Source organism: Amblyomma americanum, chromosome 5 (genome assembly GCF_052857255.1).
Source record: "Amblyomma americanum isolate KBUSLIRL-KWMA chromosome 5, ASM5285725v1, whole genome shotgun sequence".
NCBI lineage: Eukaryota > Metazoa > Arthropoda > Arachnida > Ixodida > Ixodidae > Amblyomma > Amblyomma americanum.
In genome coordinates, this window is record NC_135501.1 from 37107452 (window position 1) to 37121928 (window position 14477).

Here is a 14477-nt window from a genome sequence, read left to right on the forward strand (position 1 = left end):
ATGATTTAATTTTTAAATGTCTGCCTCAACAGCTGCAACACGCTCCCTTCTGTTCAGGGCTCAGAACATTGAGAACTTCGTTTTGGCATTTGTGCCTGATGTAATAATTGGTTTTTTTGGTGGAAAGGAAATGGCGCAGTATCTGTCTCATATATCCTTGGACACCTGATGTAAAGGAAGTGATAAAGGAGGGAGTGAAAGAAGAGAGGAACAAATAGGTCCGTAGTGGAGGGCTCCGGAATAATTTCGACCACCTGGGGATCTTTAACGTGCACTGACATCGCACAGCACAGGGACGCCTTAGCGTTTTTCCTCCATAAAAACGCAGCCGCCGCGGTCGGGTTCGAACCCGGGAACTCCGGATCAGTAGTCAAGCGCCCTAACCACTGCTGATCCGGAGTTCCCGGGTTCGAACCCGACCGCGGCGGTGCCTGATGTAAGAATTCAAATTCAGTGCGCACTATGTTAGAATGCATCTACCCAAAACTCTCTCTTATTCAGAACAAATGGAATGGAATCTATATACACAATACAACAAGCATACTATTTGCAATACCATGCACAATACAGGTTGTATTACCTGTTTTTAAGGGCAAACATATTGGTTCATTGCGTTGAATTAAAACCAAATTCATAGGCTGTTTATTAATATCCTCGGGAAGAATTATTCATTTAGTGTGTTTTTGGGCTGGGATGTTAGAGGGGTGAAATAAGTACTGGTTATGTTAATGTCTTTCTTATTATTAATAACTAGATAAAAGTATTTTTGCCTTAACTTCTGTCTCTTGGTGGCTGGCTCCTCCTGACCAAGTATAGCTTTTAATACAGATATACCTGCTTGTGAATGGGCTGTAGTTATGAGCTCCAACTGATTTTGAGTCTCTTCGTGTGTGACCTAGTGCTGATCATATATCCATAAAGCAAGTCAAATTTAGCCTTGGATTACATAAAGATGCACTTCTGAAAATTCAAACAAAAATCTGTTCCCTTAGTTTGAGTTAATGAGAGTATGCTGTAATTGATCTGCTTACTCCATTAGAGTATGCCATTGAAGAAAGCAAAACTTTTTAATTGAAACAAGCTTGTAACAATTATGCTTTTTATTGTTCATATAATCTGTAATTTGGCAGTATTATTTTGGAAGGTCACATGATTACACATTCTAATATTTGCATGCATTAATTTGTATACCTCAGTGCTCTGAAAAGCTCTATTTTGTATCTGCTAAGCCTGTAAAATTCTTGCACCATCTATTGAGTGGTTTCCAGCACTTGTGGCAACATGTGTATTTTCATTTCTTTGACCTGTCATTCTTGTTTTACCAGTGACAATCAATAGAAGTAACTTAACACAGAAAAGTAGCTGGTTACTTTTTGAGCCTGCTTGCAGATCCTTTAACCTTACTCCTCTTTTTGCTGGGAGCACAATTGACATCTGTATATGTGCGCTGTGAGCATCCTTGCTATGTATTTATTTATTTATCTATCAGTACTGTTGGCCTTAGGAGGGAGGATGTTACAGGGTGGTTACATGGCAAGGTTTAGTATACAGTGGATAACAGAACTCACATAATACACATAATAAACAATTGACACATTTACAAAACGAAACAGCATAGTTAAAAGTACAACTGGACATCGTCGCCAAATAAAGCCCATATGATACTACTAATCAATAAAATGCTGTCCATAGTGAATCGCATTTAACTTCGCAGTTCGCAAATTCGCAGTTAACTTGCGTCACTTGGCTCGTATGTGTTCACTGTACTGCAAACGTGTTTTTGTTGTCACAGGTGCCGCCTGTTCTATATTTTTTTTGGATGCAGGAGCTATGTACATGTATGACTGTGGTATCCCTACTTGTGAATCTTGAGTTCCCAGGGCTTGCTTGCACCTGGATGTGCCATGATTGGTGTCAGAGGTGTATGTCTCTCACGTGCACATCTGTGTGCAGCCCAGTACGAGCCGAACAAAAGCTACGTGTCCAAGGGGCTCTTCTCGGTGGATGGCTTTCTGCGCTACCTGATGGGCGCAGACAACCCCATCGTGTCTCCGGAAAAGTTTGACCTCAGCATGGACATGGACCAGCCCCTGAACCACTACTTCATCAACTCTTCTCACAACACGTATCTCACAGGGCACCAGCTCACCGGTGAGGATGCAATTTTTCATGCAGCTAGAGCTCCATGCCTGCAAATGTGCAGCAATTGGAGTTGCAACATTGCAATGTGATGGAGGGACGAGAGAAGAATGACCTCATGGGTACAACCAGTGGGAGACGATGGGCATAGCCATCATATTCGTGGCTGGAAAGGACAGTTGCGTGGCCAAAAGCATGATCTATTTATCCCTTGATTGCATTACTGGGCACTGCATAATGGGATGCTAAAAAGAAAGAGTAAGAACGAATGGAAAAAAGTTGATTTGTGATCGTACAATGTGGCGCAGCATTTCTGCTTCAGCAGTATGATTTTAATTTTTGTCTTTTCAAATTGGGTTTTAATAGCATTGAGTTTAATAGTAGTGCCTTTGCAATTTCGAGCCCTGTCAGGGGCACTATCGCTGCATGCTTTTTCTTTTTTTCTTCCCCTTGCACTCCTCTGTTCGCTGTGACGCTTCCGCTTTTTCCTCGCACTCCCACTAGGGGCGGTGTGGCTGCATGCCTCTGTTTACCGTACACACACACGTGTAAGGGCCGCACTTTTTTTTCGCAATTTTGGTGAAGTGCGGCCCTTCCACGAAAGTGTGAAGTTTTTGTTCAGTTTTCAATCCACATATGGAAAAACCTGTTTAATCGTGCCATATATACCTAACGATGGGATATCTGCCGTCTAGCTGTGGACATCCTCGCTAGATGTCTTCATCGGTATCGCTGCTCGGGCTTGGCTCGTCGCCGCTGCTCGGTTTATCCGTATGTTCATGTATCCAATCGTCCTCAGTGGCGTCCATGGCATTGGAAATACCGGTGACCTTAAAACTCTTTACAATAATGTCCGTGGACACTGCACGGCACTCGTTTAAAATCCAAGAGCAGAGCAGCTGAAGTGACGCCCTCCTTAGTCATCCGGTTGGCGTTTTCTCGTGGTGGCCCGCTGCCATCCATTCAGATTACTGGTGTCTGAATTCTGCCTTAAACGGCCTCTTACTAAACATATCCAGTGGTTGCAGCATGCTTGTTAACCTGCCGAGGATGACCGCCAGATGCGTGCGAGCTTCTTCAAGACGAGCCTTCACGCGCTCTGTCAGGTGGCCATGAAAGCTGCCCAATACGAGCAAGGCCTTCTGTTGCAGCAGACCTCCCGACCGGTTAGCCCACACTGTTTTCGCCCAGTCCACCACTAGTTCATTGGACATCCAGCCCTTTTCTTGCACTCTGATGATGATTCCATTCGGGAAGCTCTCCTTGGATAGCGTCTTCGCTTAAACACAACGTACGAGCGAACTTCTCTCCGTCCGCTGTGACAGATAGCATTGCAGTGCAACACTAACGCTCAGCACCGGTCATGCGCACAAGGACACTCTTTGCGCCGGTTTGGCTGACCGTCGTGTTTTTAGGAGCACCGAACTAAACAGGCGTCTGGTCCGCATTTTGTGCTCCGCTCGCAGCGCGTTAACGATGCGGTGAAACTTGATCGCTTTGTCATCGTACTCACGTGGAAGTCTTTAGCAGAGTGTTGTCCAGCGGCGGATGCTGAGTTGCTGTCGCTTCATAAATCTCCGAAGCCATCCCTTGCTTGCCTTGAAATCTGTAGGTGAAATGTTCATTTGGCGTGCGATTGCAAGGGCCTTGATGCGGAGCATCTTGGTTGACAACGCGTAGCCATCTTTCCTGATGTCCATGATGTATTTCATGAGCTCCTTCTCGAGTGTTGGAAATTCGCAAGGCTTGCCGCGGAATACTGTCCTAGTCTTGTTTGTTGCGGCCAGCTCTTCCTTTTGGTCGCACCAGCGACGCACGCACTTGTCATCGACGTTTGAATTCGGGCCGGCTGCACGGTTTTCATTCCGTTCGGTGTATGCGCCAACTTGAAGCTTGAATGCAGCATCGTACGCGGTTAAGCGTTTTTTCTTTTCCATCGCAAGCGGTTGTGCTATAGGTAGTCTTCCAAATGAACGATGGCACAAAGGATCAATGGCGCCGGCGAGAAAAGCGACAAGACCCGCGCGCCCGAAGCTCACAAATAGCGCCGAGTGATGAAGCCGCAGGACAGCTATTGTCATTTGGTGGCTCCCGCGAAATGCATCGTACACGAGACGCAATGAGGCTGCCATTTGCTGGCGAGATTTCTTTCTTTTTTTTTCAAAATTTGGATTGCTAAGTTGGGGGCGGCGGCCCTTAGTCGAGTATATGTGGTATCCCTTCCCTCTCACACTCATTCGGTTGCACTCAATCCGGCAGCTTTCAGTTTCTCTCACTCTCGCTAGGGGCACTATTGCTGTGCCCCTCCTCCTCTGCCTTTCTCATCTCTCTCGCATTTCCCCCTCGCATTCCTTTGCTTGGCTCACACAACCATTTGGTCACAGTGCTCACAACAGTGCACTTTTACGGAAATTTGCACTACGCTTCTGACATAGTTAAATGATCAACGGCTGAAAGCTAGCAAGTTTACCGGAGGACATAGAAACACAAAATGCATTAGGGAAGTTGGAAATTACAACTGTTTGGGCTGCTAATAGATTTCTCTACCTAAAAGCATTTTGCTCAAGGAAAGCTGTGCCATGGGGCATTTTCTGCCAGTCAATTGGTATGTCGCTCTTAATTCATATGCATGGCATGTCAAGTATAGAATGTCACAGCAACAAGAAAGAAGTGCTCACTTCCAAATCCTGTTTATTCAGTAGGATTATGTGGTTAAAATTATATATCAGACAGGAAAATAATGTTCTGATGGTACAGTTCAGTGTAATTTTAGTTTACAGTCAGACAACAAAAAGAACATATTCATAACACACAGATTAAAAAATATACCATGCAAACCTGACTGCAGAAGCAGCAGATGTGTAACGTGAATATTGCTAATTGGTTAAAGCGGCATTCATTAGGTTTTGCTCCCATCCACCTGTGCCGCATGTGATATCATGCCGAGCTTTCATTGCTGTGTGTACTTTCTGTTGACCTCTGTGTGTGACTGGTAAAAGCTGAATTTGTAGCTCGACTGTTCAGGTAAAGGTATATGTGACCAGTTTCACCACTCCAGATAGCAAAACCAGTGCAAATGCTTATGCTTAGATTTGTTTCACTTTTAATTCGATACTGTACTGCCCAGATGTCACAAGCTGATCTCTTTGTGCAATTGCCTTTGCCAAACAGGTTGCACGATTTTGGATAGCAATAACATGTTATGAATGTTGTAAAACTGTACTGACAGCACATAGCACGATGGATTCTCATTTACAAAACATCATTTACACATATTTTTGATGCACAGAAAACCTACATTTGGCTCGAATGTTGTGCTGCAAATTGTGCTTCAAAAATAATGAACCAAGAAAGAAGAAAGGGGAGTTACTTGCATAGATTGTTGAACTGCGCAATTATGAGTCATTGATGAGATGTGATCTGAATTGCAAAATTTTTTTGATAATCCACTTCAGCTAAGGAACAAGAATGTGTGTGTAAATGGTATCCATGTGTGTGCATAGTTCATTTAAATTTAACCTGCTTGTAACCTCAAGTTTATTAAATGCACGAGTGCACATAGCGCTTTGAAAACTGCAGCAGTCAAAGATCTCTAGAGCCCATTTAGAGAGGGAAACACCAACTACCATCATGCTTTGGTAGTGAAAGCTGTGTGAAAGAACCCTGTGCTGTGCATGGGAAGTGCGAAGTGAGTCTTTCTGCTACGAGGAAGATAGGTAGATCATATTGAACGAAGGTGGAGATTTCTGAGAAAAGCACATTCATGGCGATTCTGTGATCAGAGTGTCATAAGTGCCCCTGAAATGTACTTGCACACACAAATTCACTGAATCACGCATTGATTCATATGTTAATTGGTCGCCATCAGCTTGATCAGCAGATGTCAGTCATGTCCTGGTCCAGGGGAGCTTTCTCTTTCTTGGTTACTGCACATTTGCAAACGAGCTAGCAGCGCTAAGCACATGCAAGGATATCTGCGCCATAAATTTCTATTGCTCCCGCATCAACTGAAACTATGTACTACTGTACAAATCACTAATTCAAAGTACGCTTAAAGCGCGCGGTTGATGTCAGTCCCAATACTTTATTCTCATATCGACCGAGAATCAAATTTAAGGGGGGATGAGGGTCTTAAAAACTTGTGTTTTCTTTGTCAACATAACTTGTTGAAACTTGACACACATATGTATCATAGAATGCTGATTTGAAATATCTCACCTGAAAAGAAATTTATGGCAAAATAACATCCCAATTAGGTCAATTCTTACGGGCCTTTATGATAATTTCTAAGTTGAGAAAAGCTTTTCTAAGAATATGTAAACATTTCCAAAGGTCCACCGCACATCCTAAAGCTTTCGGTTTTCCTTTAAACATGATAAATCAGCAATTAGGTCAAGTGTGGTCAAATTACTGCCACATTGTTTTTTCTTTCCAACTTTGTTATTCATTTATGATCAACAAAACGAATTTACAGACATTTTATCAGCTTTAAGATGTGCTGTGGGCCTTTGCAAATGTCTGCTTATTCTTAGATAGCTTTCTTTGATAAATTACTATAAAGGCCTGTAAGAAATGACCTAATTAGGATATGTTAATTTGCCATACATTTTCCTCCAGGTGAGATATTTGAAATCTTAATGCATCTTCGAAATCAGCCTCCTATGATATACCTGCATGCTAAGTTTCAGCAACATAGGTTCACAAATAAGAAAAAAAATTTTAGGACGCTCATACCCCCTTAACCATGCTGCATCCATCGATCTGGGTTTAAGTATGCTGCATCCATTCCAATAATGGCATTTTGAAATTGCTTCCTTGAACTAGTCAAAAGTACTCTGCCCACTTCATACTTTGTAACCGTAATTTTGCCACAAATGCAACTTCAATGAAAAAACTCATTGCAACTTATTTCCATCACCTCTCATCATAAATTTTCTTTGCTCTGTTCTGTTTCAAGGAATTTATACACCTTGTTTTGCATAATGACGCCATCATTCCCTTTTGTACATCTCAGTTTGCATCGCCCTGATCCTGTGTCACATATCACATCTGTTGTTGGTCAGTTATATTTTTGCAGCATCTTAGCTAATATTGTATGACCAGGAATGTAACAAGGTGTATGTTTAAACGTTTCAGCTAACACTGTTTAACCAGATGGTGTTCCTGCCTGTAATTGAAACTGAAGTACTTTTTAACCACTCCCCTTTATAATGCGTTTGGCCCTGAGGGCAATCCAATTAAATAAATAAATAAATAAATAAAATGTGCAGGATGCCCTTTGAGGACATCTGCTCTTTGGTCGTGCAGGCAAATCCTCAGTGGAGATGTACCGCCAGTGCCTGTTGGCGGGATGCCGGTGCGTGGAGCTCGATTGCTGGACGGGACGCAACTCGGATGAGGAGCCCATTGTGACACACGGTTACACGGTGGTGACTGAGATCCTTTTGCGCGAGGTCATTGAGGCCATTGCGGAGAGCGCCTTCAAGACCTCCGATTTTCCCGTGGTCCTGTCCTTCGAAAACCACTGCTCACCCAAGCAGCAGGCCAAGATGGCCACCTACTGCCGCAAGCTGTTTGGGGACATGCTGGTCACCGAGCCGCTGACGGCGCACCCGCTTCGCGCGGGGCAGCCCCTGCCTTCGCCCAAGCAGCTTCTGCGCAAAATCATCATCAAGAACAAGAAAAAGCACCATCATGCACGGCATCACCCACATGCACCGGGAGGCAAGCCCCCTCCGGCTTCGGCTGCGGCTACGGCCATGGCTGCAGCCACCGCCGCTGCCGCAGCGCCAGTTGAGGAGGACGATGATGACATTTCGTCGCCACTCGACACGGCTGGTGGTGCGCCGGTTGAGGCCGGAGAGGTGCTTGTTTTCTCTTCTGTCTTCTTCATGCTGTCTACTGCATTCTGAGAGTCAGGGAAGGAGGGCAGGGGTCCGATATGTCTAGGCTTAAGCAATGCAAAAGTCATGCATCAATTGAGCTAGACTTTACAAGCCTTGTTCTGTTTAGTCTGATGGTGAGGAAGTCAGTTGATGTTCCATAAAAGCATCTGTTCTCATGTGAGCGATGACAATTTAGTATTTTCTTCTTTTTTGAGCTCTGGAACATAAGCTGGAATGAGACATTTTAATCTAGGGTCAATCGTAAAATTGTTTGATAGAGCCAAAATTCAGAATATAAAATTTTGCCAAAAGCTCACGTAGGAGATGTGAAATTTAGTCAGCGAAAGGACAGCAAGGTCGAGAGACCTTTTCCAAAGTTTTAGCAGTGTTTTGAAGCCGCTCGTGGCAATAGTGGAGGCCGAAAGAAACCGAACACCAAACACCAGTTAGATTGGCTTCTCTGCACAGCACTGCCAGCATGTGGCGCCAGTAGGTGAAACATGAGTTAGGGTGGTTTCACCGCATTACAGTAGTGTCGTGTGATCAAAGGCCTTTTTTTTAACAACACCTGTCATAGAGGACTTGTTGTAGATAATGTCTTTGCATCCTGAAGTGCACTACACATTTCAGTGATGGTCAAATGTTTTAGGAGCATCCCTCAAGGTGGAGTAAACTTGTATTAAGGGAGTAATTACTCATTGGCATCCACCCAAGCGCAGCCATACGGCTACAAACTGAAGTTTCTGAGAAAGCTGTAGGGCTTTCCTTTGCAGTCGTATGGCTGCGCTTCAGTGAATGCGAATGAGTAATTACTCCCTTATTACATTTCAGTGAACCATACCGCATGAATGAGCTTCACCAAACTTGCTTTTCTAAAGCCCACTGTTATATCTGCTGCTCATGATCCCAGCTTCAAAGCCTAATGTGTGCGTGCTGCATACCTCAGTATGAAACTGTCCCACAAAGGAAGGGAAAACTAAGGGGCCTGCTGTTCTTGTGAGGAAAAATTCAGTGCATGCAAAATATTTGCAAACTGTGACTGTCCTTATTCACGAAGCACTGAGTTATAGTTAGTTACAGTATTTTTTTACATGCTGAGAGACGGGCGATCCCTACATAGCTTGATTGCTGACTGGATGCAGCCTGGCCGGGAGGTTGGACAAAGTAGTAGTTAGAAGGGACGAAGTGTTAGATGAAAGTGATGTTCATCTTAGTTGAATTTATTGCGCACATCTGCAAAACTGAGGGAGATGGAGAGCAATTTGAAGAAAATGGAGTAGGGTTGTGTTTTTTAAGGTTTGGTCGACAAAGATTGTTTTGCGGGTTGCGTGTTATCAAGTTTTGTGCTCCTGATGCCTACGGCAGAAGCAAAAATGTGTCCACAGATGTCAGAGTATTTGGAGGCCTGACAAGGCAGGCGCACAGCGTGAGAATGCGTGTGCTGGTGGACAGGCTACCGCATGGCCTCAGACAGGTTTAAACGGTCACTGAGGGCAAGCTGAAGTTTGGATATGTTGATAGATTTTGGCATTGGAATTATAAAAGACTCGCTTTCTCTGAAAACGGAGGTTTCGTAAGATAGAGGAGGCCAAAAAAATCACGAGGGGCACTTAAGACTACGTACGTGCTTTGGATGTGAAAGCATATTTTTATTTTTATTTATTTTGTAATTTTTCTCTTCCCATCTAATGGCACACCTACTCATTAGCATGTGGTCGTAAGGCAACGTAAATACTAGGTTCACCTTTGTTCGCCAAGAAGCAATGCAGTTTTGTGGCCTATGGGTTGCGTTCCCGCATCGCAATCTGAAAGTCCTGGGTTCGATTCCCCACTTTGGGATAAATTTTATTTTTCTTTAATATCACAGTCATATCATCTGCGATTTTTGTGACCACTGCTGCTGGTCATCGCCGACGCTGGGTTTTGTTATTGACTGCTTTGGCATTAAAATGTAATGCAGGTATCATTGTAGGGGGTGGCATAGAGACAATCTCTTGAGTATGGATTCCTTAGCCTGGGCCACATTTTCATTGACTTTCAGTCGGTGATCAGAGCATCCTTTTCGGCCTTGATGTCGATAGTTCTATTCCAGTAGTGAGAAAAATATGTTCTTGTTTACCCAATTTTCTCATTACTAGATGTATCTTTTGCTGGCCAACGAACATAAACATAGCCGCCAAGAGCCATGCAGTCGATTGTTGCTGTGAATAATAAATGTACACAGTTATCGTCGGTGTCCCTTTGACAGGTGCCACTGGAGCAATGAATTAACCTGTGCATGCTTGCGTGTCGATAGCACTGCAGATGCTTTGCAGGCTGCCTTCTTCGTCCTTGCTGCATCATCCAAGTGCAGCTTTGTTCTCAGGGTAGCTGAACTGATGAGCCCGCGTGAGAGTGGTGCAGTGGAACCTGCTTGCCCGCAAACCTTGTGCATTTGTTGCCACATAGTGGAACATTCCAGTGTTGAGGACCTCAGCTGTGTTGTCGCACCTGACAGCTCTGCTGTGCTGTTGCAGGTGAACGGGGAGGCCAAGGCCATTGGATCGGAGGCCGAAGAGTGGGAATCTGACTCTGGCACCGAGGAAGAAGAGGCCCCGGACCGGTCCGCCGAAGACCAGAATGAAGTGAGGGAGAAAGTTTGAATTGTGTTGAATCATTCTGTTTTTTTCAGGTGCCCTTGTATATTTTTCTGCCATTGATTTCGGTTTGGTTCAAATTTTTTTGAAGTTCCAAATGCATCTCTGTGAAGGTTGCTGGGGGGTCAGGGGACCCTGTCAGGTTCTGGCTTGTGCCTTTTGTTCCTGGCCCTTAGCTTTTTCTGTGCAGAACAAAAACTGAAATGTTTGAATATACTGAACTGAAGTCAACTCAACACCCGCTTTGGTGGTGGGCTCAAGATGAACAAGCTATGGCTTTCATCAGAGTTGGATGCACTCTCCCCTCTACTGTGCAGAAGCTGTGTGTGGTACGCAGGTGCATCATTAATTATACCGGACGTGTTTAGAAGGTTGCACACTTGCTTCCAAGGGAAACAGGAGACCTTAATATCTTCAGCGTAAGACTACTGCATTTAATAATTTATGAGTATCACAGTGAGCAGCTAGAATACATGATGGATGATGAACAGGACTAGTGTCAAGTAACTGGGACAAAACGGAAACGCAAACGGTGCACTGCTCTTGAATGTTGCCGTGCAGGAGTAGCAAAGTTTACTAATATTCTCTTTATCAAAGGGAAGGTTCCAAGCATTGAACACACAGCAAAATCTGTACTGAAAAATTGTGTGTGCTGCCAACAGTAGTATCTAACCATCTGACATGCTAACAGCTGCGTTGCTTTGACAAGAGGGCTGTGGCATAAATGCGAGGTACATTCATGCAGATGGTTGGTTTGGAGTACCTGATGCAGACTGCTCATATTAATAAGGATTGCAGCAATTGGTAAATTAGTCTTTCACATATGGAGTGCTCTTTCTTTGTTTGGCACATACTCCTGTATGTTTGTGATACAGTAAAACATCGTTAAGGCATACCTCACTTGACCGAGGAAATATTACGCGCTAAGTGACAGTGCACATATCCTAACCAGAAACTGTTTAAATATATCCACTGAACTAGTAAAGGATGATACCGGAGGCAGACCATGAAGGAAGGCACACTTGATGGCTCTTATTCACCACGGAAATTCATTATTTATGTCTGTTGCAGAGGCAGCCTCGCAGGTACCGTATTTACACAATTGTAAGTCGACTCGAACGCAAGTCGACCGCCCACATCACATTTCTCAAAAAAAAAAAAAAACAAACCTGGAGGTCGTTTATGCCTGGCCTTTAATAATAGAATGCGATAGCACTATCCTGCTGCCTCCGCTTATCGACTGCCACGCGCAGGCGCGCCCGTGGGCACATTCCAAAACGAAAATGTATTAGTCACTGGACTACTCGTCCACACTTGCTCCATCGTCCTCACTAGCACTGCCGTTGTCATCGCTGCTGCGGTCCCACAGCTCATTCTAACATCGTCGTGCAGCGAAATCTCGCACTTTGCAAAGAGCCGCATCACAACATCGCTTGGAACAGCTGAAAATTTTCCTCGCTGCAGCTGCCACACCTGTATCACCCACTGCGAATGACAGACTTGCGGCCTGGCGTGCAGTTGTTCGTTTCTTCAGCGCAAAGAATGACAGCCATCTTGAATGTAGCCGTGAACAAGTGCTGGTCGCTTACCAGACCGAGAGCACAAATGACGATTGACGAAGCATTACATTAAAAACTTGTGAAACACGGCCAACAGTAGTAAAATGCATCAGAGCTGAAGAGAAACTATGTGTCCGACGTCGGCTCTTCCGTTGGCTACCAACACTCCCCAGCGTCGCTGCGGTTCCGAGTGGTGGTGCCTCTGCAATTGGAACAGCGGCCTTTCCATCAACTATCGATGCTTCTTTGAGCGCGGAGTGCGCGGTGGAAAGTAAACAAAAAAAGCTTGGACGACGCCTATTAAGAGTAGAAAGCGAATGTGTTATCAGGCTTTATCAACGGCCTCAAACTGCGGCCACAAGGGGGGGGGGGGGGGCTGGTGCCGGTTTGCTGCTTATCAACAGCCACCATCGGCCGCTGCGTGCGGGGTGGGGATGCCAGTTTTTGCGCGTTGACATAGCAGCTGCTCAAGGCCAGTACCAAGAGTGATGTGACGGAGCCGCGCAGCAAAAATGCAACCACGGTGTAGCATGCCTGATATCTCGCTTGTCTCGCCTTTATTTATTTATTTATTTACAGAATACCTGCATCGCCTTGAAGGCATTATTGCATGAGAGACAGTTCGAAAACAATGTGTTCTTTTCACAGAAAAAGCAACAAGAACATTAAGCGGAGATAACATCAAAGTAAAATAAAACAATCAGTGAACATTATTAAAGGTGACAGAAAGCTTGAACAATAGTAAGGCAGGAGTAGATTCTCAGGAATACAGTCGACAATAAAAATCTTGATTATCAAACCATGAAACACACTCTTCCGGCAACAAGTTCTAGTTTTTCACAGTTTGGGGAAAGAATGATTTAGAAAAACTGTTTGCATTAGAATTGTATTTGCACAGCTTCTTGGAGTGGTCGTGCCGAGTCGAGACGTAAGTTGGCCCCAAAAGATAGCTATGGCTTTCAATTCCTGCTTGATTATAGAAGATGCGGTGGAAGAATTTCAGTCTCAAATTTCTTCTTCTGATGTTTAACGGTTCCCAGCCCAGGAATGATTTTATCTCAGTGATACTTTGGAAAGGGTTACGTGCGATGCTTTGGTTTCGATTTTAAGTCTACCCCCCCCCCCACAGTGGATTTTCAAATTTTCAAAAAATAGGTCAACTTACAATCGTGTAAATATGGTAGTATTGCAGCCTCAAAGGCACATAAACTGCTTATCAGCCGTTCTATTAGGCCCCGTATTTTGGCGAGCAGGCAAAGCATGTCTAGTGCACATGCAGTTTCTTTAATGCAAGTGCTCAAGATGTCTTCAGCTTCCTCGTCAGCGTTGCTTGCATTTGATGTCATTTCACCTGCAATAGGGGCAATGATGTCACTATCGGACCACGCTGAAGAAGTCTGAAATGCATAGTCACTGCCTGTCTTCAAACCCGGCCGCGGCGGTCACATTTCGATGGAGGCAAAATGCTAGAGGCCCGTGTACTGTGCGATGTCAGTGCACATTAAAGAAGCCCAGGTCGTTGAAACTATCCGGAGCCCTCCACTAAGGCGTCCCCATAGCCTGAGTCGCCGGGACGTTAAGCTCCATAAAACCTAAATCAACTGCACTATCCATAAACACATAAAAGGCAGCAGTTTCACTGTGGCTTCCTGCTGCACAACTTCTGTGAAGAGCCCTTCCCAGGCATCGTTGCAGCCGGTATTCAATTCTAGAAGCTTCGACCCCACGTGAGACACACTGTGGAGGAGGACGATGAGGAGGAGGAAAAACTTTGATTAAGTACAGTGTGCTTGTCTTCCCGAGTGGAGCCAGCCCTCAGTCCATGGGGCTCCATGTGCCCGCGATTCTGCAGGCCGGCCAGAGCAGCTGTCGCTGATCTTGTGGGTTCGTGCCGGTCAGAGCAGTCTCAGGAAAAAGGGATCTCAGTTTATGACCATGTTAGCCACTGCTATCTTCTCGGCCCGCTTGATGACCCGGTGCTGGTTGGTTGGCTCTGTGCTTAACAAGGCGTCTTCACAAGAGGAAGGTGTGTGGAAGGCTACGGGTGGCATGCTGCTGGGTGGTGTTTTGCTGCAAAAAGTGGCAGAGTCCCGAACGCACATGCTACAGGTTGTGATGCAATGGGGTCCAGCACAGCGTATGCAGACAGCTTTCAACGGGCGGCTGTCCACGTGTGGGCAGCAGCTCAGCACGTGTACATACTCAGAGCAGTATGTATAAAGGGTAACATGCAGGTCCTCAAAGACTGCGATGCCACT

General features: G+C 45.0%; 1 protein-coding gene across 2 annotated transcripts in view; it reads left to right on the plus strand.

The window, feature by feature from the left end:
* Plc21C (Phospholipase C at 21C) overlaps positions 1–14477 on the plus strand; it is a 252871-nt gene that overhangs the window by 177778 nt on the left and 60616 nt on the right. For both annotated transcript variants that reach the window (XM_077664734.1, XM_077664735.1), the window contains exons 6-8: positions 1954–2151; positions 7447–8003; positions 10541–10648. In XM_077664734.1, the coding sequence (XP_077520860.1) occupies positions 1954–2151; positions 7447–8003; positions 10541–10648 (863 nt within the window). The remainder of the gene's footprint in view (positions 1–1953; positions 2152–7446; positions 8004–10540; positions 10649–14477) is intronic.